Below are 27,158 nucleotides of genomic sequence, written 5' to 3' on the forward strand. Positions count from 1 at the left end.
AGAGTGCAATATAAGTAACATTTATCTTCTGTTGTGAATAAAGAATATTTATTTTTCACTTATATATTTTTTTTAAATCTTAAAATTAAACAAGTTAACTTTACTCATTTATTAGATCTTTGGTCCAATACTTCCAATTGTGCCAGTGAGAAGTGCTGATGAAGCAATTGATCTCATCACCAGTTAGTAAGTAAATCATAAAAACACAAATTATTTTCTGCAAAACTTTACAGTTTTTACTTGATTTATTCCCATGTTAGCGAGAATGTTCTCTTGCTTCTTTGAACCCACTTCTTGTAGTCACCAGTTTCCAAATGAAGAATTGATCATTTGTATTCTATCACTAATTTGCAATGAGTCTTTGTCAAAGTTACTTAACATATCATATCTGACACTGTCTAAATATAAATACATGATGCTGGTTATGCAAAGTCACTACTGCACTATATAAGGATACTGTATAAGTAGTCTATGTTTCATTATTTTGCATTGTTCAGTTCAGGTCCCCAACTTCAAAAGTCTTTTCTCCATTTCCAAGTAAATTATGTTCTGTGAAAACTATTTTATCAGTCTATCAATACTGTGAGATAAGAGTCTTGACAGCTGAGTTTGATAAAGATCAGCTTATCTCCCAAGGTTCTCCCTTGTTTTATTTGTTTTTTAAAACACATGACCCTCAACAGCAGAGTTCCCTTAACTCTAAATAGGCACTGTAGAGTAATATAGTCCACTGTTCTAGACAGAGCCTGCACTGTACACCCTTGTGTCAATTTGAATGGTGAATTCAATTTCTTCTGTAGGACTATAGAAGGTAATGGGAAACCACTTCAGTATATTTCTTGTTTGAATCACTACATGATACTCCATGATCCACTTGATACTCCAATGATACTCCATGATCCACTTGTCAAATCAATCATGCCATTTTGCAGTGAGACCCTATAGTTGGAGAAGAAACTGAAAGTTTTGTCCAAATTACTTGAAGTAAAGGAATGTGACGTGCTCACAGCATCACATTTAAACTTTTGATTCATTTTCTTGACCTGCCCCAGGCTTTCAAATTAGATATCTTGGGATTTGGTAGTGTATACTGTATGGCCAAGTAGTTTATATCCTTCAGGGTCAGCTAGCTGGATATTTTTTTATAGTTGTTTAATAACTTTTATTTCAAATTTACATTTTGGATTATATCCCTTCAAAATCTATTAGCCATTGGTCTTTGACTATGGTTCTTGCATGTTTTGAATTTGTACTTAAAGCCTTTGTTAAAATACAAGTTTGGTATTGGTAGTTTAAACTCCTAAGGAGGTTTAGAGATTGGATTTGAAGGAGAAACAATTTAACTTAAAGGTGGAAATAGTGAAATTAAAATTGAAAATGGGGTACATAATTGTAATGTTGAAGCGTTTAGATTTGAGGGACTGAGGTAAATACTGGGGTTTGAGAATAGAAAGGAAGAGTTTAAATATTAACCCAACTAATGAGATTCTGTTAATACATACATATACAGGGGTTGGACAAAATAATGGAAACACCTAGCATCATGGCATCATAATTTTGAAATATCTATAAAACCATCAAAAGCTTGTTTATTTTTATGTTTTTTTTAAAATTTATTGTTAGTGTTGCTTAATATGTTTTGCTAAAATTGCTGTTTCTTTTCAGATATCACCAGAAAAAGGTAATTAAAATTCATTAAAATAACAGATCTATCAGACTTTCAAAGAGGTCAAATTGTTGGTGCTCATATGGCAGGCGCTAGCATAACGAAAACAGCCAAAATGTTTGGTGTATCAAGAAGTACTGTCTCGAAAGTAATGACAGCCTTTGAGAAAGAGAGAAAAATCTCCTTATCGAAACAAAACTCCAGAAGAAAACCAATTATTAGAAAGGATGACAAAAGTACAGCTCCCAAAATTATTGCAGAGCTTAATGACCACCTTGAGAACCTAGTTTCGACAAAAACTGTTCACCGAGAGCTGCACAAAACCAGATTTTATGGGAGGACTGCAATCAGAAAACCACTACTTTCAAATACAAACATTGCAAAGCGTTTAGAGTGGAGTAAAAACCTACAGAATTGGTCTTTAGAGCAGTGGAAGAATGTTATTTTCTTGAACAGGTCATCTTTTACCTTATTTCCAACCACCAAGTATATGTGTGGAGACAGCCAAAAGAAGCATTTGACCCAGACTGCTTTCTTCCAACTGTTAAACAAGGAGGAGGATTTGTGATGATCAGGGAGGGGGGGGGGGCTATATCTTGGAAATCTACTGGCCCAAAGGTTTCCCTTCATGGCAGAATTAATAGTGAAGACTATTTAAGCATTTTATCTGATCAAATCCATCCTGTGGTTGTGGAACTGTTTCCGGGGGGGAAACACAATCTTTCAGGATGATAATGCACCAATTCACACAGCTAAAGTTGTTACTGAATGGCACGTGGAACATTCTAGTGAAGTTGAATATCTTATCTGGCCACTCCAGTCCCAGATCTCAGTATTATTGAACATTTATGGTGCATTTCTAAAATGCACCATAAGTACAATACCATAAAAACAAGTAAGGAGTCGAAATCCTCCACCATCATCACTACAAGAACTGGAGACTGTTTTAACTGAAGAATGGACAAAAGTTTCTTTGGAAACAATTCAAACTTTGTACAAGTCCATACCTCACAGAATTCAAGCTGTAATTACTGCCAAAGTCAGTCTTACCCCATATTAAAATAAATCTGTTTGAAATTTTAAGGTGTTTCCATTATTTTGTCCAACCCCTGTACAAATACATATCATCATCATCATCATCATCATCATCATCATCATCGTTTAACTTCATTGTTTTACATACTGGTTTACTTAACCCTTTAGATTTCAGATTATTCTGTTTAATGCAATGCTTTTATTCACATTATTTTGAATTAATCAATACATTATTTCAAAGCCTCAAGATTTCAATGAGGTAATTGTATATTTTTAGAATGACATTATAGGCTAGGTGTGAAAGGCTGGATCTAGCCAGTATGAACATAAAACAGGCAAAATATTTTGGTTGGATATAGCTGGTTTAAATGTTACCATTTAAACCAGCCATATCTGGTCAAAATGTTCTACCTGTTTTATGTTCAAACTGGCCAGATCTGGCCTCTCACACTGATTTAACAATGTCATTCAAAACATAAGCAATCACATCATTGAAATATCAAAGCTACAAGATAATCCATGATTAATTCAAATCAATGTAAATAAATAGGTATTGCATTTGACAGAATAATTTGAATGCTTAAGGGTTAAACATATGAATACCAGATATAAAAATAGTACCTGCAACAGTTTGACAATGTACACCCTGAATGATTTTATTTAATAGAACCATAGCTAATCACTGTGTGGCTATTGAGAATATATGCAATATTTTGATTTGATTTTAACTTGAATTGTGTTCTTTTTTGCAGTGAGAAGCCACTTGCTTTATATTTATTCAGTAAAGATAAACGGTTAATACAGCAGTTTCTGACAGAAACTTCTAGTGGAGGTGTGTGCATCAATGACACTGTGGTTCACACAGCACGTATGTAAACATTTTTTCCTTTCTATTGCTGCCGTACATTATTTGATAATTTCTTTCCCATTTTCCCATAGCATAACGAACACTAGAAAGAGCTGAAAGGCTATACATTTGCATAAAATGTTTTCATTTTTGATGACGTTGTTGTAATTACTGTTGTTATTGTTGTTGTTAGTGGTGGTGGTGGTGGTGGTGGTGGTGGTGGTAGTGGTTATAATGTCAGTGATGCTATCAAAAGAAAACTCATCAAGATGGTTTTAGTGGGGTTATTACTTTAGTGACCTCAATTATTAATTTGCCGTTGGTAGACCACAATATTAGATAGGCTGTGTGTGAAGGTAAGAATGATAATGTCAATGTTTTCATAAGTTTCCATATTTGTTATAACACTTACTAATGTACAGCAATTAATTAAAAAAGCAGTAAGCCAGAACAGTGAATGGGACAGTTAAAAGTCATCATTGCATAAAATATTTTTGAGTTATTTAAATGAAAATTGTTCATGGTTATAAAAGCAGAATAAGTTGAAAAAGGGAGAACACCTTATCACAAGACTGACCAAAAGAATTTGTGTAACACCTTAGGTTGTTCTTTTAAGATGACTGATTACCTAGCTTTTATAACATTCAGTCAAAACTTCTAGAAACTTCAGCAGAACTATTTGACAGGAAAATTCACAAGGCTTACTTTCAAGTTTACTAATGTTTGGTTACACACCAACTGATCTGTTTAAGCAAACCATGTTCACAGAGGCATTAATACCTCTTATGGTGACAGTTAATTTCTCACAGCTGGCTTTTCCTTTTATGGGCTTCAGTCCTAAACTTAGGATCAGAATGAGATTGTTTGAAATTTAGCAGAAGCTATACAATAGTATAGACTTCTTGATCAGAGTCATTACTGCAACAACCTCCACTAACACCTCCACCATCGTCGCTATAACCTCAAGTTCTTCTCATGCTTCCCTATTTGACTTAGCCTGACATTTTACTCCTATTTTATTCACCAGTTAACACTCTTCCATTTGGGGGAGTTGGCAACAGTGGTATGGGTTACTACCATGGAAAATTCTCCTTTGATAACTTCAGTCACCATAAATCAGTCATGTGGAAATCTATGGCCCTTGAATCAGTTAACTCGTAAGTATTTATTTAATTTCTTTCTTGCTATAATAACGATGATGATGATGATGATGATGATGGTTTCAAATTTTAGCACAGGACCAGCAGTTTATGGGGAGAAGTTAAATTGATTATATCAGCCCCAGTATTGAACTGGTATTCATTTTATCATTCCCTGGCAGCATTTGAACTCAGAATGTAAAATTGGAAGTTCAAATGCTGCCAGAGTCAACTTTGCTTTCATCTTTTCAGGGTTGATAAATAAGAACCTGTTTGACACTGGAGTCGATATAACTGACTTAACCTCTTCCCTAAAATTGCTGGCCTTCAATCACACAGAACAAAGCACACAAAATACTACAGAAAAGGGAGCAACAAATGAACCATATAGAGAAAATGGTGCAAACACACATCAAGAGTAGTGATAGAAAATTTCAGGAAGTATGAAAGTTTTGAAAGATACAATGTCCTAACAGTTAACAACTGTTGTTTTTAGTTTACTCCATGCTTCAACAGCTCTGAGCATGAAAAAATGGTTCTGAAAATTATGGGTGCTGCACTGTTTTTTAATTTTATATGCATGTCCACATATGGTGTAAAGGCACAAGACTCAGTGGTTAGAATATCTTCTCACAATCATGAGGTAGTGTGTTAGATTCCCAGACCGGCCTGTGTGTTGTGTTCTTGAGCAAGACACTTTATTTCACATTGCTCCAGTTCACAGATGCCAAGCCGTATTGGCCTTTGGCTTACCCTTGGATAATATCAGTGGTATGGAGAAGGGTGGCTGGTGTGCAAGGTGTGACTGCTGGTATTCCATAAACAACCTTGCTAAGACTTATGCCTTGGAGAGTAACTTTCTAAGTGCCATCCCATGGTCATTCATGACTGAAGGGGGTTCTTTACCCTTTACCCATATATGGTAGAGGTACTAAACTCAAAAAAGTGGTCAAAATTGTTGTTGGGAACATGATGGATGATTTTGTGGCTTTATACCAAGTCAGCTGCTAAGCAATACATTGAAAATATGGTAATTGGTTGATGGAAGGTATTAGAATAGATATAATATATATACATTTGAGAGAGTTGTATCTATACGTTTAATAAGAATATATTTAGTTTTGTTGTGTACATAGGTAAGCAATAATTGATGATTCATTAATGGGAGATGAAAGTAGTCAGTCTGACCTTCATTCCAAGTTGCTGAAAGCTCTGATTCTTAACTACTCAGATTTTCACAGCAAGACCAAATATATATTTATTAAACATATGGGCTTGCTGGTACAAACAGAAGAAATAGAACTTAATTTGCAAAGTAGAGTATATATACATATTTATTTATTTATTTATTTATTTATAGCTGTATTAATTTATAAGTACCATACCCAAAACTCTAGACATTTGAGTCACTTATGTAGCATTTCCACTGAACATAAAGATAAGACTTTGTATGACATATACTTTTAACTTATACTATATTTGTACTTAACCATTAAGTCTATTGAAATTGATATACTTTGTATGGTGTTTATTTCAGAATTCGTTATCCTCCATATAATGAGAGAAACTATCGGAGGTTGCAGTGGGTGCTCAGGAAATCTCTCAAAAGAGGTATTTTATTTGATTTAATAATTTATTTTATGTTTTAATATTTAGTTTTTTTTATGTTTCATTTATTTTAGAGAGGAACTTGGTAGAGTGTAGGACTAAGCATACACTTAATTTTACTCACCTTAGATTACGTTACTGTGAAGAGTAGGTACCAGGACATCACCGAAAACTAGCCGATATCATGCTTTAAGGAGTTATCTCCCATGCACTTAACACTATTGAACCAGGCGTGAAGTACAAGTCCTTAAAAAAACTCTTAGAGCTTAAGTGGCTTTTCATACGGGCGTATGCACATCTGATGGAATTAAAAGCAAAAGCATCTGCCTGACAGATAAAATTCAACCCCCGTCCCTCCACAACTACTCTCCCACCACGTCTCCACTATAAAAGGTGGAGGTAGCTGTGTTGTATCCACATGCTGTCTCTCCTTTTCGAATCAACTAATGAAACAGCTTATTTACAGATGAGCCAGTAAGAGAACCGCCACATGGTACTTCGATTTTCAAGAAAGTTGACTGATGAAATTTGAACCGTTAAACATTGTCCTCATAATCATTTTAAATCTGTTTTCTATGCTAGTATGAGTTGGATGGCTTATCACGATCTGAGTGAGTTCTATAGAATTATAGAACAGTTATTCAAGGCCTTTAGCAAAGTTTTTTGCTCAGAATTTTTACTATCTATCCTACACATATACTTATGCACCTTCATGCATGCATGCATGCATGTCCATGAACACACACAAATCCACACATGCATGCACACACACACAGTGAATGATTAATAACATCTTAGATTAGTGAATCCCAATTCTTTATGTGCTACTGCACTCCTACTAAATTATTGATTAATTTTTATTGCCTTTACAAAAGTAATATCATATATGAAGACAAAAAACTCAATTACTAATTTTTTTTTCAATCATATATAGTACAACAGAATAATAAAGTTCTTGTATTGCTTCATAGTAGAAATGTACTTTTAAGAGTAAATTAATAATATTATTCTGAAAGGTAATTGTAATAAAGTACAAACTTTCCTTCTTTATCACACTCCTGAAATGTTATCTTGTACCCAAGGGAAATATTGCCACTGCAGTTTGGAAACCTCTGTCCTGGACTTTTCTCTTTTTACTGCCTCTTATTTAGAGAGCAGCATTATTTATCAGCATTTTAGAATACTGACTTCATTTATTCATATTTTCATTTGTGTTTACATTTTAGAGAATAAAAATATTCTTGCAAATTGCAAAATACAAAATCAAAATTTTGTTTGTGACTTGTAAGCTTAGATTAACAGAATACTGTTTTATTTTGGTTGTTAATGCTCAAAATGTTTATATTTATTTTTTTATTTTTTTTTCTGCAGGACATTGATCATTAACAAGAACAGAAGCATAAATTCAAGAGGATCTATGTTAAGAATGAAATTTAATTTTTCAATGTTTAATAATCCCTTTAATTTATTAATTTGTTTTATTTAATTTCAAATCCCTATTGAGAGATTATTATAAGCTTCCTTCTATCAATTATTTTTATATACATGTAGTCCAAGAAAAATGTTTAGGGTTTTTCTAGGCTCTTGTTGACAGAGACACAAGAACAAAGTCGGACGAAATGCCATTAGGCAAACAGTTCTGCTAACAAGTGATTGATGTTGAATTTGGATATTCTTTTTATTAATTTGTATCTTACTAGTCAATTGCAATACCATTTCTACCAACTTTCGAATATAAATCCTTGCATATCAAATTCTTATAGAACAGAACAAAAATAGTATTAAAATTAGATCCAGGATGTTTTATACAGAATGATCATAAGAGATTGTCACAAGAAAAGGGTTAAAATATATAGTTTGGGTGGATTAAGGTGCTTGATACCAAAAATAAAAGCTTCAGGCCTTATCAAAGACACTATCTTATAAATCTGGATAAAGTATCTTGGTTCATTTCAGTTAGAAAAGAGATAGGATTACCTTGTGAAATACAAAAGAAACTAAAAAGTATCTATAAAATACCTTGTTACTATATTTTTCTCGTGTAATTCTTATCAACAACAAGGGTAATATTCAAGGTGTGCTACTAACACGTCTCTACATTATTTTTATCTGGTTCATATTTTTTATATTTTTATAAAGTATATTTCAAAATTATTTGTAAGTTGCTGAAAGCCAAAAGGAAGAGTCAACAATTTGTGTTTCATCACTAGAGTCATGTGTCCATTGACAAGACATAACTTTTGTTGGTCTCCTCCATCTTAATGGTTGAGGTGTACTTTTCTACTAACCAAATATCATGGGCAGAAATTAAGGAGACACATCCCTAAATCAATACATTTAATTAGTTTGAGAAATATTCAAGCTAGTGAATCTATTTAATCACACTTGTAGGAGAAAAATCAATATCGGTTAATTACTTGACTATCATTTCAATGTATACTTTTATTTTATAAAACAATGTAAAAGATTATCTTACAATAATGTTCAACACACCATGATTTATCACCAGTAGCACATCTCTGGTTAAACATACCACCAAATAAAGATGAAGCAAAATGATAAGGAAAAGGTTAAAATTATACTGAAAAATTTCTCATTTCAAATGGTAGACATGATAACTTGCATAAAAGAATTTCCATATTTTGTTTCACTTAGGCATAGCAATATTAATTAACCTGTTTTTAGGACTCAATATACTTATGCTTCAGAATAGAGTATTTGGCAAGTGCAGGGTGTAATATGAAATTAATGAAATGACAAAAGAACAGGAATTACATAATCAACTTCATTAGCTTACAACTGTTTCTGCTATAATAAGCAGTACACTCAGAGCTGAGTAATTGTACTTCATCTTATAGTAGAAACAGTTGAAAGCTAATGAAGCTCATTATGTAATTCCTGTACTCTTATCATTCCATTAATGCTTTATATATATATATATATATATATATATATATATATATTTGCCAACTAAATGTAGTGGTCCTATAGAGGACGGTGTTACTGTTGTTGATATATATATATATATATATATATATATTGTACATGTTAAATAGTTAATAATCCACGAATTCATTACTGAAAGCTTGCACATACACAAAATGTGGGGTAGGGTGCACATGTAAAATTGTAAGTAATGTATCTGTGAATTATTTGATGATTACTTAATTATAAACTCTTCATGATATATTGAGTGGCCTTTTCTTTCGTTAGTATATATGAACATACATACGCGCACACACACTTACATACATACATATAGAAGTAGTAAGGGTAAATAAACACAGTTAGACTTGAGACACATATGTATATGTCCCAAGCCTTACTACTACCATAGCAGCTCAATTTAGCCACTTTTGAAGCCCTGAGCTAGGCTCTTGATGAGGAATTTGGAATTTAAGTTCACATTTATTTGAGCATTATTCTGTGCTACTTATACTTTGCTCTCACTCACTCTATAAGTGTGTGTGTGCATATATATACATACACACACATATATATATATATTTCAAATATTACAGTAGCATTTCAGTACAAATTTTACCAAAAGGCACAGTAGAAGAGTCTAAAGGATAATATAAGAAAATATAGTGTAGGAAGTGGAATGACAACTGCTGTATACATATAAAAATAAATAATTTTTTCCTAGACATAATTATATGAGCTCAAATCCACCACAGGAGTTTTGTTGTGTTTCTACATCACATCACTTTTCCTGACTGTTAGAAATAGATTTTCTATGAAAAGGTCAATGACATCAATGGAGCTGATCACCCATTGAAAGATACTTCTGATGACAAAAGGTCAAGTGATTAACTCAATTTATTCAGGCCAAATAAAAAAACACTTATCATTTTTAAATGTGCACAGTGAATAGATAAGATCTAGAAATAAAACATAATAAAAAGACAGGACTGCCAAGTGCTCACTTCTCTTTTTATTTTGCACTATATTCAAAATCAACATATATTAATGTATTCCTTGATTAATTTCAGCTTTAATAATTAATTAACTATATATATAGTTCAATACATCCATCGATATTTTAATATAAAATAATTGTAGATTAGCCTTCATTAATTTCCTTTTAATGTTCAATAGAACCATTAAATTACAAAGAAATACATTAGCAAAACTAGCAATTTTTATACTTGTTTTCTAATTGTTACTAAAATATATGTAAAATAAAATAATAGAATAATAATTTCAATATGTTTTGTGTCTTATTTCAATAAGCTATATTTGACACCAATAAAACTTGAGGAAAATAACAGATCACCTGAATGAATACATACCAGCAAGAAACTCCGGAGTAACAACAACGCAAATCATCACTTTCAAATGAATAAACTCTATTACTTGTATTGAGCCCCTTTTTTCTGCTTATACATCCTAATATGTGAGTGTATGTATGTTGTGTGTATGTGTGTGTGTGTGTGTGTGTGTGTGTGTGTGTGTGAGAGAGAGAGAGAGAGAGAGAGAGAGAGAGAGAGAGAGAGGGAGACTGAGAGCATGTGTATATATAGTGCTAGTGGCATGAAAAAAGCGCTCAATGCATGCTGTAAAATGGTTTGGATTAGGAAGGGCATTCAGCTATAGTAAAATGCTAAAGCAAACACTGGAGCACAATGCAGTCCTTGAACCCATTGAGTCCTGTCAAACCATTCAACCCATGCCAGCATGGATTTTAATGGATAAGGTTGAAGGCAATCTTTATCTCCAACATAACTTCAATATTGTGCTAGAACACAGAATACTGCATTATTTAGCTTTTGAGGACTTCTCATGGTGCATAAAAGCACTTGTATTTATATTGTCGACAGCCAAGAACCATTTGCACACACACATATATAAAAGCTCTACCTTCTCCCACCCCTAACGTCACCTTCTATCACTCAACTTCAGTCTCTCCACTTATCATTCTACCTCTCTTCCACTACCACTACCTCTCAATCTCACAATCTTTCTCTCTCTCTCTCTCTCTCTCTCTCTCTCTCTCTCTCTCTCTCTCTCTCTCTCTCTCTCTCTCTCTCTCTCTCTTTCTCACATAGCCATCATCTCCCAACCCCAAAAGCTCTTCAGTGACATCTACCACTCTTACCATCACTCATCTCTACTCCTACTACACATTTATTGTTATCACACATTTTTATGGCTATTGTGTTGTTTTACTATACAATCTCATTACCATCAGTTAACATGTAGCTATCACTGTTTCACATTGCTCCCTCTCCTACCATCCTCTTGCTCACATCGTTTTTCCAACCTTCTCATACTATCGATTCTTTCATCCTCTTAGTCATCACTCTCTTCTGTATTCACCCATTGGGTCGGTCATGCTTGCCTTAGCAGTCAAAGGCAACACAATGTAGAGTAGAATCTCTTTAAGTCTTGCAGGGAACAAGGCAATGTCTCTTTCTTCTCTCTTACTCTTTCTCTTTCTTCCCCCTCTTTCACTCTCTCTCCCCTCAATGCTGGGACCATGATAAACTGCACCCTGTACATTCAGAAACATGGTTGGTGAATGAATGGAGACAATATAAAACTGAGAGGTTTCTGTTAAGTCTTGATAAGATATGACAACCTCATTAGAGCTGGTGCCATTGTCAAATGCACTCCATACACTCTGTAAAGTGGTCAGTATTATGAACAGCATCCAGCAATAGAAAAACAATACCAAAATGGAACAAACAAGCAAAACACTATTCTCAGACTCATCTAGAAGGGCAATAACTCTGAGGCTAACATACCAGCATGGAAAGCAAATGCAGCAACATGATGATGATGGTAGTGGTGGTGGTGGTGGTGGTGGTGGTGGCGTTGATGGTGGTAATTATATATGTCAATAGTGCTTGTGCATGAGTTTATTGCACCTGCATTCTGCTTCACTTGGATTCAAGTCCACAGTTTCCATGTTCGTCTTACTCAACCAGGCATTGGAAAGTTCCTGCAGTGGCAACTGCACAACCTAAAATTTTAGGTTCAGTAATGCTTGCACAACACCTCACAGACTCTCTCCACCCTACTGACATGATCCAGACAAGCCAGGGCAAGATATCCAGATATGGGTCACAGGCTCAGGAATGTGGGAGTACCCTGATTTAAAGTGCAAGCAAAAGATCCCTAAAATGTATGATACCATTCCCAGCATATCTGGTTTTATATTGGAGTAACCTTCTCCCAGAGACATATTTTAGCAAAAGCTGATGGGTGCCTCAGGCACAATGGTCTCCCAGCATGCCAGACACCAAATTTCTGAGTTGTTGAACTTACACTAGGTCCATCTGTCCTTTATATATATATATATATATATATATATGTAACAATTAGAAAATGGAGGATAATATGCTGAACCCAACTACTTGCAGACGGTGTATCCTGTTGAATTCATTAATTTAATTCATAGCAAAAGTGACAAAAAAAGGAAGAAAAGAAAAAGAAAGAAAGAACCAAAGCACAGGTGTCCATGGCAGACTATGTTATTTTGCCAACATGGTTTACATATAGAAGTACAAAGTACATAAGGAATTAGAGGATGAACAGAAGTTTAATCTTACAGCTGTTTCGGCCTAGTTTTAGCAAGCCCCATATATATATATATATATATATATATATATATATATATATATCGCCTGTAAACATAAATCCGAAAAAAGAAGGCCACTTGTTAGAGAGGCCTTTAGCCAGCAGGTTTTGGGATCTGATGATACACCATAAAGCTAAGCCCTTTAAGGATGTGAAACCTAACATAATCCCATAAACCAGCCTTATCTAACTTTAACACACACACACACACACACACACACACACACACACACACACACACACACACCAGCTTTCCACCGTTTCCATCAACTAAATTCCACTCACAACATATTTGTCGACTTTCAAGAAAGATAATTATCTGAAATGTCTCACAGTGTGTTTGAACCCAGAATCACATGATAAAGACGTGAACTCTTTGACCACACTACTTTTATGGATGTATTTATATTTAACTGCAATGTATTTTCAATGAACAGTATTAACCCTTTTGTTACCAACCCGGCTAAAACCAGCTCTGGCTCTGAATACAAATGTCTTGTTTTCATAAGTTTTGAATTAAAATCTTCCACCAAACTTTAGTCACAATTTATGTTCCTAACACTAGCTGAATGATAACTAAGTTATTTTACAAAATTGTTTGTTATATTTAACGTAATTGAAAGAAATACAGAGCATCTCAAAATAAATATAGTAGTGAAAGGGTTAATAAAGAAAACTGAATGACAAACCTTGACGTGAATTGTGACTGGGTTTAGACTGGAAGTGGGCTTGTAACAGTTGTATGTTGTTGGGTTATGCTATTAGTCTTAGAAGTTGAAGAACTTGAGTAGTCAAAGTAAATGTAAGCAGCTGGAAATTTTGGGCTCACATTCTTATACCATTGATTTTGTCATTCGTTCTATGAATACAAATCTCAATGGTTTATGAACACTAGGATGTGTGCAGGACATCAAATATCTCTCGATACACAGTGAAGGCTGTTAGTTATGTCACAGTAAATGATTACTGCTGTGTTGAGTAATGAGACTTATTTACAGTACAGTCTATAATTCACTCAATCACTTGTTAATTCTTCTGATTTACTATTAACTCAATATATTGCTTAGGTATAAGGTGGCAAGCTGGCTGACTCATTAGCACACCAGACCAAATGCTTAGTGATATTTCCTCCATCTCTACTTTCTGAATTCAAATTCCACCAAGGTCAACTTTACTTTACATCCTTTTGGGGTCTTTAAAATAAGCACCAGTTGACCACTGGGATGGATGCAATCAACTTATTCCCTCCTGCAAAACTGCTGGCTTGAGCTAAAATTTAAAATCAGTATATTGCCTAGGTGCAAATGAACATGTTATTCTGAGTGTGAGATAAGCCACCAATAATAGCATTCTTTGTCAATTTAATATTCTGGGCCTCAGAGTTAAACTGTTGGCAATAGTTGGTTATTTCCTGAAGGGAAATAGTGCATAAAACAGGAATTTGTGTTCAGTGTGCTCTATAAAATCTTTTCCTTCCAATATGTAATAAAAAACATCATAAGGCAACATAAAAGCACCAATTGTGAATATAGCAGCAACTGAAATTTATCATGCTGATTAAACTTTTGTAATTGTTATTTTGACTGTAACTTTGACAGGAAGTGGTGAAATTTTGTGAAGGTCATACAGTGTTCAAGGAATACGAAATACTAGACACACAAAAAAAAAATTAAATGTTTTATAGTGTTTGTAGCAAATTGGCATTTTTCTAATCATTGAAAAACTGTTACAAGATGTTGAAGGGTTTGTCCTCCTCCTCTTCATCAGCATTGTCATGTGATTTATTGTTTGAAAAGTGATTTTTGTTTCATGGTTACTTGTGCTGCGAGATTGAATACAGAAAATGTTTCAAATGGGAAAGCATTTGTAGATCCCTATTTCTTGATTTGGGGTAGCCACAAAAATCTCATGTTTAAGGGCTTATAAGCTTATCTTGATGAAATCAGCTGTAGACTTAAGGTTTGCATTTCTATAAACTTCACAAGGATGATTATAAGCTTTGGAAGAATGAGACTCTCAGTAGATTAGGTGGTCTTCAGTTCATGCACAATTTATCTTAGAAATTTTTTATCAACAGAATTTAATTCTATGAGATGTCATATGTATTAGTAAACCTGACATGGTTCTTTGTCACCCAGGTCTTCTACTTGGACCAGCTGTTGATAGCACTGTATATCAGATAATTTGATCTTGTTCAGTAGATCTTTCCTCAGTCATAGAAAAGTCATGTCAATGGATTAAATATCAGAGTCAAAATTCTTCTTATTGTGTGCAGAGAGTGGTGGTAAAGGGATTTCTGAGGTTATGATGTAAATGCAGCTTCTACATTCAGAATTTTATCAGGCTGGATAATGTTCCAGGAGTTAAAGTTAGGTAAGTTATTTTTTCATCATCATCATCGTTTAACGTCCGCTTTTCATGCTAGCATGGGTTGGACGATTTGAATGAGGACTGGCAAACCAGATGGCTGCAGCAGTCTCTAATCTGATCTGCAGAGTATCGCTTGAATGATTTTTTACGTGCCACCAGCAAAAGTGTTAGCAAGGTGATGCCGGTAACAAACACACTCAAATGATGCTTTTTAAGTGTCACTGGCACAGAAGCCAGACAGCTGCTCTAGCAATGATCATGCTTGGACGGAGCTGTTAGCGCTCCACTGGCACGGGTGCCAGTCATCGAATTTGGTTCAATTTTGATTTCACTTGCCTCAACAGGTCTTCGCAAGCAGAGTTTAGTGTCCAATGAAGGAAAGGTTGGCACGGGTGCCAGTCGTCGAATTTGGTTTATTTTTATTTTTTAAAAAAAGCTTTTTGGTTTAGTCTAGAAGAAAAAGCTGTGCCTATGGTTTAACAGTTCTTTCTAGATCTGTGAAATCAATGAGGTTAAAGTTTGAATTTTTAATAATATTCAATGCAAAGAAAGATTCTATTACTATTTTCAGAAGACAGGTTGGATGTTATTGAATGGTTCATTGACTTCTTTGGAAGTTTTGGCAGTAATGGATTTTGCTAAGTTTAAAAATGCTTGCAACAAACTTGGGATTAATGGGTTTGATAAATTTAATTGTTGTCTTTGAAGAGTTTGGAGTTAATGATGTGTTAAATTTAAATTCAACTTTACTAACTATGTTGTTACCTATATACATACTCAAACACAGATATACACATACTCACACACATGTCCTTGTGTTTAAGAAATGACAACATATACATGAATTGAGAGCCAAGGCAGGTGAAAAAGGAATCAAATGTAATGTGTCAGAAAAGATTGTGCTGGTATGGGCACATGACACAAATGAAGCATGACAGCTGCATGAACAAAGATACAAAATGAATTGCATCTGTAGAAGAGTGAGATCAAGAAAGACTTAGGACAGGATGGTAAAAACGATCTCATGATATTACACTATCATTGTAACATCATAGATGACAGTATTGCCATAGCATGGTAGCTGACAAAATCACTGTAGCATGATAGATGACAATATGACTGTAACATGACAAATGATAGTGTCACTGCAACATGACAGCTGACAATATCACTGCATAGAGACAGCTGGCACTTTTTTCAGCCTTAACACCAACACATCCACAAGTTTTGCTGAATCCTCATCTCTTGACTCTACTATGAGCATTCTACCTATTTAATAATTATAGTAATCCACTTCCTCTATAACTTAAGCCAACCCTGCTATCACCAACACCAACACTGCTGATACTAAAACCAGTATCAATCACAATACAAAGATGAAATATAACAAAAGTCAAGAGTAACCAGAACAAGTCCAATAACAACTATAGATCCATATCAGATAGATTTTCTGCTGGACAATAATTTAGTTAATTTGCTAAGACGCTGGCTCACTTTAGTTTCCATTTAAGCTGGAACTGGAAATACATGACAAGTGATTCATCATCATCATCATCATCATCATCATCATCATTTAAAGTCTGCTTTCCATGCTAGCATGGGTTGGACGATTTGATTGGGGACTAGCGAATCTGATCTGGCAGAGTTTCTACAGCTAGATGCTCTTCCTAATGCCAACCACTCCGAGAGTGTAGTGGGTGCTTTTTATGTGCCACCGGCACGAGGGCCAGTCCGGAGGTACTGGCAACTACCAGGCTCAAATGGTGTTTTTTACGTGCCACCTGTACAGGAGCCAGTCTAATGTTTTGTTCACATGCCACTGGCACAAGTGCTAGCAAGGTGAAGCTGGAAACGATCGCACTCAAATGGTGCTTTTTACGTGCCAAATTGGAAACCAATATTTTATACAAATGATAATGTCACATTGCGTTTCTGTGTCTGCTTGCTTGTGTATTTCATTGTATCATGTAAAGTTTTTTGTATTATTTTCCCTTGTGACATACAAGATATTGGCCATGAGAGCACCAGACAAAACCTTGCATTATTCAACTACATTCTGAGTTCGAATCCTGTTGGGATCAGTGTTGTCTTTCATTCCTTCAGAGTTCAATATAATAAGTATCAGTTATATACTGAGTGTCAATTAAATGGTTTATATCCGTTCACTACAAACTTTGTAACATTGTTAGGAATTGTTGTTGTTGTTGTTGTCGTCATTGTCTTTTTATTACTGCTGTTACTGCTGCTGTTTTTGTTGTTATCGTTGAGTAAATAAAAATAATTAGCTTTCATAAATGCTTGCATGTGGAGATGATGTTGGATTATAGAAACACACACACACACACACACACACTCACAGAGAGAGAGAGAGAGACACACACACACACACACACACACACACACACACAAGCACTCATACACAAATACAAACAGATGCATACATATACGTGCACATATGCACATAAATTTAAAAGTACCAACACATACACTCACAGACTCATACATTTTTACAAGCAACCTTGTACAGACAAACACACACACACAGACATAAACATATACATGTACATATATACATATGCACACATGTATGTCTTCCTTTGATAAAATCTGAAAAGGTCTTGTTTATGAATGTATACGATATGGGCAGCAAGAGAAACAGAATGCCTCTTGTTAGGCAGCTAGTTGCCATAGAAATTTGACATTAGCAACTCCAGTGACAGAAAGATGGTGATGGAAGGAGGCTTTGTGCTTTATTACAAAACACTGGTGATTTCTTCTTAACAATAAAATGCTTAACAATCAGTAATATTAAAATAATTCTTTTGGCAACCATAGAGCAAGCAGATAACTTCTGAGTAAGCTGAGAAGTTTGTGTGCTGGTTTCAATTCCCAGTGATAGCCATTTGTTTCACTTCATTGGTGTCTGTAAGCATTGCATGAACACCATATTGTATCTCTTTTATTTATTTTATTTATTGTTAAATGGTGGTGGTGGTGGTGGCGGCGGCAGCGGCGGTGGTGGTAACAGTGGCGGTGGTAACAGTGGCGGTGGTAATAGTGGCGGTGGTAACAGTGGCGGTGGTAACAGTGGTGGTGGTATTGGTGATGGTGTGAACTGTCATCACAGAGATAAATACACTAAGACAAGAGTTACAGAAAACTAGAACAAGAAACCCCACAAATGGGATACTTAGAACCAATTGCTACACTTCTTCAGATTTGGCAATACTACAATACAGGACTGTTTCCACTATCTTTATTATGAGAGTGTCTTTCTGGGCTATAATTAAGTTCAGCACCTCACTTTACCACTGTCCTACAAAGGGAAGTACAAGCATCAAAAGATCTCATTCTACTCCTCTCCGTAGTCAATCTGAAAAGGATTAACATCTATTTAAAAAGTCAATATATTTCATTAGCCATAGACAAGAATTAGAAACCCAAGTATATAAAAACTACCCAGTGGGTAGATTACTAGTTTGATTCCTGGTCATAGACATCTTTTGTTTCACACCACTTAAGTTTAGTGGAAAGATATGGTTATCCCATTTTTCTATTGTCTAAAAATTCAAAGGTCTTGTAACTGATTAAAGCCAAAAAAAAAAATCTTTTGATAAATTATGTTTTCATTATTTTGATTCTGAAATTTAGTTATTTCTTTTCATTGGAATGATGAAAACTCTTGAGAAAGTGTCAGCTTCACAATGTTCCATCCTCTTCATATACAAGACTGTGGCTTTATGCCTTTTAAGAAATCAATATACTTAGACACGAGAAACTAGAGATGAAGTAAATTATGTACCTGTAATCAATAATTTCTAGACAATTAATGGCATCTTACATAGTTTTTTTTTGTTTTTAACCCTAAATTTCCATTAGATCAATCTCTATCTTTGAGATATTACAGGGATTTAACTCAATTTCAATAAATCTTATTTATAGTCAAAATACATCCTTAATGTTGTTCTTCAGGCAAACAAATGCTATAAAACAAAGAGGCAAGCTTCTGGCAATCTGAACTAGTGATTCAGTTTCAATTCCTATGCGAAATCAATTCAGTTTACTTTTTCCACTAATTGTATCATCAGAGAAAAACATGAATATTACACAATGTTATGCTATTTCACTATAAATTATGACTCTGCACTTGAATAACAAATCAATATCAAATAATAATACTTAAGTAATGTAATTCTTTAATAAAAATAAACTGCCCTACAGTATTCAATTTCACATCTTTCCACAATTTCCACACTCAGCAAGTGTTTTCTTCTGATAGTAGCATAGAGCAAATGAATAAATTAACTTTATATTAAGATATATATTTAGTCTTGCTTTGAACTAATTTCACAGAGCCCATCAAGAGAACATGAGGGTCTGACAACTAAGGGATCATATTATAAACATAATTGGGTCTCATTTAGCTTCTGTCAGAACCTTGTATAACTCTAGGCAGATTTTATATATCTGAATTTAATCATCTGATGGTGTGTGTGTGTACACACACACATATACGTACTTACCCACATACATACGTTCATACATACCTACATACATACATACATACATACATACGTACATACATGCGTACATATGTATGTATGTACATGTGTATGTATGTACTTATGTATGCATGCATACATGTGTGTGTGTGTGTGTGTATGTGTATGTATGTATAAATAGACAGATAGACAGGCAAATATACAAATAGATGTAACTACATACATACATGCATACATACATGCATACATACATACATAGATACACACATGCATACATACATACGTACATACATACGTACATACGTATGTATGTATGTACTTATGTATGCATGCATGCATACATGTATGTGTGTGTGTGTGTGAGTATGTGTATGTATAAATAGACAGACAGGCAAATATACAGATAGATGTAGATACATGCATACATACATACATACATACATACATACATACATACATACATACATACATACATACATACATACATATATAAATGCATACACACACAGACATGCACAAAGAATGTATTCTTCATAATATATATTCTTATACTTAATTAACTCATTTGAATTATCAGCCATTACATAATTCTTTTTGTCCAATTAACATCACCAGATGAATAATTATCAATTTTTACATGGACATGTAGACAATCTAATTAACAATTTTTTTATTGGTTCTGAATACATAGAAGCTAAATAAGATTTAACTAGGATAAGATCTCAGTCCTTTTATTGTCAGACCAACATGCTCTCTCAGGAAATTATAATGTCAAAATTGTTTAAGAGTAAGCTGAAATTTATATTCATATATAGAAGGATTTTCAAAAATGCTGGAAAAAGAAACAAACACTAAATAGGATCAGCAGTAGTGGCAGCAGTAGCAGTAGCAAAACACCATCAACCACTAACCACCTCAATCTTGTTATTTATGTATTTTTTCATTTATTTAACTATGTATTTAGGGTGTCAACAGTAAACTATAAGCATTGTAAGTTCTGAAGCAGATATCATGTTTAGACTTCAGGAAACACTTCACCTCAGGTTATAAATTATCTTCACTTAATATTTTGACTTCTTCCACAGCTTACATATATACAGACAAATAGCATAAACACATACACATAAGCCTGCAGGAACATGCATGCAAACATGCACATGTGTACACATGCATACACATGCACACACACACACACACACACACACACACACACACACACATACACACACAAAGAAAAACAAACAGTACTTCCACAAAATATGAACACAAAAAAAATCATACTTAAAAATAAATAGCATACTTACAATGCATACATATGAATGCATATACATACATACATGTATGTATGTATGTATGTATGTATGTATGTATGTAAGTATATATGTATGTATGTATATATGTATATATATATATATATATATATATATATATATATATATATATATATATATATATATATATAATGTATATATAGTTTTTTGTGGCACTCCATCAGTTACAACGACATGGGTTCCAGTTGATCCGATCAATGGAACAGCCTGCTCGTGAAATTAACGTGCAAGTGGCTGAGCACTCCACAGACACGTGTACCCTTAACGTAGTTCTCGGGGAGATTGAGCGTGAGACAGAGTGTGACAAGGCTGGCCCTTTGAAACACAGGTACAACAGAAACAGGAAGAAAGAGTGAGAGAAAGTTGTAGTGAAAGAGTACAGCAGGGTTCACCACCACCCACTGCTGGAGCTTCATTCAATAAACACTCACAACGCCCGGTCTGGGAATCGAAACCGCGAGTCCGCTGCCCTAACCACTGGGCCATTGCACCTCCATGCACGCGCGCGTGCACACACACACACACACACACACACACACACACACTCACACACACACACACACATACACACATGCACACGTGCGCGCACACACACACACATGCACACATGCACACAAATCCAAATATTTACATACATGAGATACACACAGGCAAAAATATGTTCATATGAATAATTTTCAATATATATATGTATAATCATCATTATCATCATCATTTAATGCTCATTGTGCATGCTGACATGAGTTGGGTGGTTTGATCACAGCTGGTAAGCTAGAAAGCTACACCAGGCTCCCGTCTGATTTGGCATGGTTTCTACAGCTGGATGACCTTCCTAATGCCAACCACTTAACAGAGTGTGTTGGGTGCTTTTATGTGGCACCACAAGAGCACTCATACATGGAACCGGCATGAGTGCTTTTTATGTGGCAGTGACACAGGACTCTTGCAAGCCAATCTTCTTCACCAGGAGGAGTGGCCTTAACACTTCTGCTGTGGACTATGGATCTCTATGAGTAGAGCAAGGTGCCAGACATCTCTCTCTCTCTCTCTCTCTCTCTCTATATATATATATATATATATATATATATATATATGGACCTCTGTCCATGGCTTGTACAGCTCTAGTAAGCCACTTCTCTACTCCCAACTATCTTAAAGACCACCATACAACAGAGTGAGGAACTCTGTTGAAAGTTTTCTCCAGGTCAACAAAGGCTAAGTACAATGGCTTACATTTGGCCAAGTATTTTTCTTGCAGCTGTCTCACTGGGAAGATGGCATCTGTGGTACTCTTTCCAGGTACAAAACCAAACTGCATTTCATCTAGTTTAATTCTATTTCTAATCAATTGAGCTATAACCTTCTCAGTAACTTTCATGACTTGGTCGAGCAATTTAATACCTCTGTAGTTGTTTCTATCTAAGGCATCACCTTTACCCTTGTAGCAACTCACTATAATACTACAACAGTAGTCATTGGGGGATGGTGCCTTCCTGAATAACGTGATTGACTATACGGGTGACTAAGCTATATCCTACACCACCAGAAATTTTAATCATCTCGGCAGTGATTCCTGATGGCCCAAGGTCTTTCCCTATCTTCACATCCTTAATTGCCTTATCTATTATGCTGCTATTGACTCTGATGGCTGATCCCTCAATTGGTTTGATATTTGGTAGACTCTCTTTCTTCTATTCATTTTCTATATTTAGTAACCTTTCATAGTGACACTTCCTTGCATCTTTCTTCTCTGAATCACTAAGTGCAAGCATACCATTATCCATTTGCACACATTTCTCACCTGCCACATCTCTATTTCCTCTGATACACTGCTTCGCAATCCTGAATATCTCATGCCTCTGATCCTTTGTAAAACATTTGCAAATCTCTTACCTTCATCTACTTCATGGCGGGGTAGCCATGTATCTGCTCTATAATAAGATACTTGGGCTGTCCTCAGTCATACATCTTTGCTCCTCAACACCTGGCATACAACCACCTCCTCACCTCTCAACATTCTTCCCTCCCTCCTTCCCACTAAGTGAAGGGAACTTTTTCTTTTTGCCTTTTCTTTTTTTTTTTTCCTTTCCTTCTACTGTACTTTCTTGTTTTGCAAGTTACTTGGTGAGTTCATTAGTGCCAATGGCGTAAGAAAAATCATTCAGTACAAACTGTAAAGTGGTTGGCATTAGGAAGAGCATCCAGCTGTAGAAACCATACTAAAGCAGCTGAGCTTTCACAGTCCTGCAGCTCACTAGATCCTGTCAAATTATCCATCCCGTACCAGTATGGAAAATGGAAGTTAAATGATGATGATGATGACGATGACAATGATGATGATGCCGATGACGACGACGACGATGATGATGACGACGATGGCAACAATGATGATGATGATGTTATACATAAAGAATTTAGTTTCTATACTGACTTCTATTTTTTATCAACACATGTGTACAAGCAAACTGATGTTATTTCTAACCAGACCCATCACATGACACTGTGTACGTGTTCTCCATATGTTTATTGTTAAAAGTTTGAATAGAACATGACTGTCTGACAGAGAACTACAGAGAAAGTACATTTTATATACAGTGGTGTGGTTGTGGACTGGTTCTTTAGTTATGTGAGCATAGAGAGAGAAAGAGAGAGAGAGAGAGAGAGAGAGAGAGAAAGGGGGAGAGAGAGAGAGAGAGAGTGTGTCATCTGCCAAAGAGTAGCCCTTAAGTAAGAAACAATACAGGTAGTTAAATTTGCAGACTCTTCATATTTGACAGATCTGGCTGTCAAACATAGCTGATTGCTGGATTGCTGCAGCTAACATGATATGATGTTTGACTGCATTCACACCTTTCACAAGTCTGCTCTGTTCTGCGATCTTGTCTATTTTCTTCCAGCTTATATTAAGCTTGACTGATTTGCCATCAATAACTTTGATTCATCAGCTTTTTGCTAACATCAATCAGTAAGTTTGATGTATAGTTGCTGAGAACCATTAGTTAATTTTTTTGAATGATATCATCAGCTGATTAGAAAATAATTAAAACACTACATGCGTATTAAATATTCGTTATCCTTACATGTTAAACTTATACCTGTAACTTAATAGATAATACCAAAAGCTTTATAAATAGGAACTAATAAAAGAATACCTGTAATTAACAATTATTATATATATATATTATAATTCTACCTGGGGTAGTTTTCTACCTGGCCAGCTCCTGTCAAACTGTCCAACCCATGCCTGCATGGAAGGCAGATATTAAACGATGATGATGATGATGATGATGATATATATGTATATATGTATATAACAGAATCAGCCAAAAAATATATACATACTTCAAGAAAAGAAAAATGTGTAGAAATATTTTGATGTAGGTTTTTGCAGTCATTTTCATATGTTTGTCATTCAATTTGATAATCGGGTCATTCAAAGGCGTGAAAAAGTTAGCACCATGAAGTTAGGCATTCAAATTCATTTTACAATCATTCAATTTTGCACATTGGTCAAAGAATTTAGCATTTACATCATTCAAATTAAAATGCCCATCGAGAGCATTCAAATAAGTCGGAATGCGAGGAAGCATTTTTTCAAACATTCAAATTCGTTTCGGAACAATCTATTTAACACTTCAAGCAATCAAATTAGCATGATAACTGTTTTGTTTTTATCTCATGGTCATTGTTATCATAATCATATATTTTCATCCATTGTTTATGCTTTAAGTACTTCATTGTGCCCATGTCTTTTCTATGTATTCTTTCATTTTTGCATAGGTACATGTATTTATTGTGAGACTTCATGAAATTGCATTCCAGCCTTTTCAATCTTTTTAAAGAAACTCACAATTACAAAAAAACAAAATGTTCATTTTCTTTGATTTTGAACACATCATGTTGTGATATGTGTTCTTCCTTTGTCTTGTTGGGAAAAGTATATATTTCTTTGATTTTGCATTTTTTCTTTCATCAGGGAAAGGGTGCTTTGTACAATAAGATAATTATTGATTTACAGACTTGATAAGGAGAATTTGTTTAAGAGGATTTAACCATCTATTTCCTGGCAGTTGAGGCATCGTGGGAGGTAAGTCTGGGTGTGGCTATACCAACAAACACAATTTTCTGGAGTGACAGCATTGATGCTACACCTTGCAACCTGTTGTATGACATATGCTCATCATTCTTCCATGGTCATGTCAGCCTCGAAAGAGTTTTGTGTAACAGTATCACTTGCAATGGAGTAGTGAATTAAGCCAATTTCTCCCAACATTGTGAAAGTTGCGGTTTTCCCAAACTGATGGTTGACAGCTCAGCAAACAGGAATGCTTCAAGGGTCTCATCCAAAAGACCACCTGATCCAAATGTTGTACCCACATTTATCGATAAATATGTAATAGACGATGACTCCCTTTTCCATGAACCAATGCATGTACTCATAAGGCTTTTCTAGAGTTCATGGGGTATTTCTTGCATCTGGGACGTCTTTGGCCAGCTTCGTAGTTATCAACATCCCATCTAGAGCCCATGAGATAGCAGACATGGAAACAGGTAGCTTTCCGGGCAATGCTGCTTCTAAGTACCTCTTCATCTGTTGAAAGGTTGCAAGTAGGTTGGCATCAATAATCACCTGAAACCTGGCTCACATTTTCTCATCAACCTTAATGAGGTGGGCAGCTCCTCTGGGCAGCTCCTCTGGGCAGCTCCTCTGGGCAGCTCCTCTGGGCAGCTCCTCTGGGCAGCTCCTCTGGGCAACTTGTGGTACCTCTCAGACTGTAGGTAGGTCACTACTATGGATCGAGCAGTACTCCTTTTAATGCCAAGTGTGTCTACTAGTTGCAGGTAATCAGTTTGATGCCCCTTGAAGGCGTCAACCAGTCTTGCCCTACCTTCATCCAATATACTCATGTATCTTATGCGTGGCTCCATGATTACAAACTGGTATAAGAGAAAGGAATATAAAATGTAACTGATACCAACCAGTTACAAGTGTTGTAATGGAAAAGACTTTCGTGTACAGAAGAATCACTTAATTTATTTCTTCCTTGTAGTTATAACAACACAATAAAATTTGCATGACAAAACATGTCACTTAAATTTGTCATTTTTAACTTTCACTTCTTAGAATGTGAGTGAAAACAGACATGTAAAATTAGTGCTAAATTGAATAAGCTTATTCTGAACTTGAATGCTTACATGCAAATTTGAATGCTCGAAAAGACACTTCTTCACATTCCAACTAATTTCAATGCTCTCGATAGGCATTTTAATTTGCTAATTAAATGCAAATTCTTTGACTGAAGTGCAAAATTGAATGATTGAAAAACGAATTTGAATGACTAACTTCATGGCGCTAATCTTATTTTGTGACCCAGTTATCAAATTGAATGACAAATGTGCAAAAATGACTGCAAAAGCTTATACTAAATTTATTCAGACATCACAGAATTGATACAGACTATCTTTAAACTCCACAATTGCAAGAGGTGCTCAAAGTGGTCGCCTTTAGCTTCCAGACACTTATTAGTATAGCGAACTGCTGCTTTGGGCAATGTTGGCCAAAGTGTTCAGTAGGATTGCTGCACATGCCATTCAATTTCTTCCTAAAGGACTGTCAGTGCAGTCAGTATTCTGCAATACAGTCATTCTTTAGGATAACCCATAAGTAAAAGTTACTGCAAATATTAATTCAGGAGAACATGCAAGTAACTCACTTGCATACTATCTTGTGTTCTTGCGAATTCTCATCCAGGTAAGCTCACATGCCTCTGCAGTAGTGTGTTGGTGTGCTGTCTTATTGAAAAAATGTCATCATTTCAATAAAATACATATATGGCAGGTAAAATGACTATGCATAGCATGTCTAGGTGTGCCTGAACAGTGTTAGAACCTTCAAAGAAAAATGGTCCTATTAAACATTTTGTTGACACTCTACAGCAAACATTGGCACTCAGTAAATTGACTGCTTTGTCAACATGCCAAAAAATGCATAAAAGTTTAAAGGTAAGTTATATTAATCTTATGATGTCTGAATAAATTTACCATTAAAATATTTCTACACATTTTACCTTTCTC

The 27,158-nt window shown here is 35.0% G+C and overlaps 1 protein-coding gene across 1 annotated transcript in view; it reads left to right on the plus strand.

The window, feature by feature from the left end:
- LOC106872011 (aldehyde dehydrogenase family 3 member B1) overlaps window positions 1-10,505 on the plus strand; it is a 33,467-nt gene extending 22,962 nt beyond the window's left edge. The window contains exons 10-14 of the mRNA XM_014918824.3: window positions 116-186; window positions 3,454-3,569; window positions 4,576-4,705; window positions 6,225-6,298; window positions 7,667-10,505. Of these exons, the coding sequence (XP_014774310.2) occupies window positions 116-186; window positions 3,454-3,569; window positions 4,576-4,705; window positions 6,225-6,298; window positions 7,667-7,674 (399 nt within the window). The 3' untranslated portion in view covers window positions 7,675-10,505. The remainder of the gene's footprint in view (window positions 1-115; window positions 187-3,453; window positions 3,570-4,575; window positions 4,706-6,224; window positions 6,299-7,666) is intronic.
- Window positions 10,506-27,158: the final 16,653 nt, after the last annotated feature.

This window comes from Octopus bimaculoides, chromosome 3 (genome assembly GCF_046866305.1).
Source record: "Octopus bimaculoides isolate indiv1 chromosome 3, ASM4686630v1, whole genome shotgun sequence".
In the NCBI taxonomy this organism is placed as follows: Eukaryota; Metazoa; Mollusca; class Cephalopoda; order Octopoda; family Octopodidae; genus Octopus; species Octopus bimaculoides.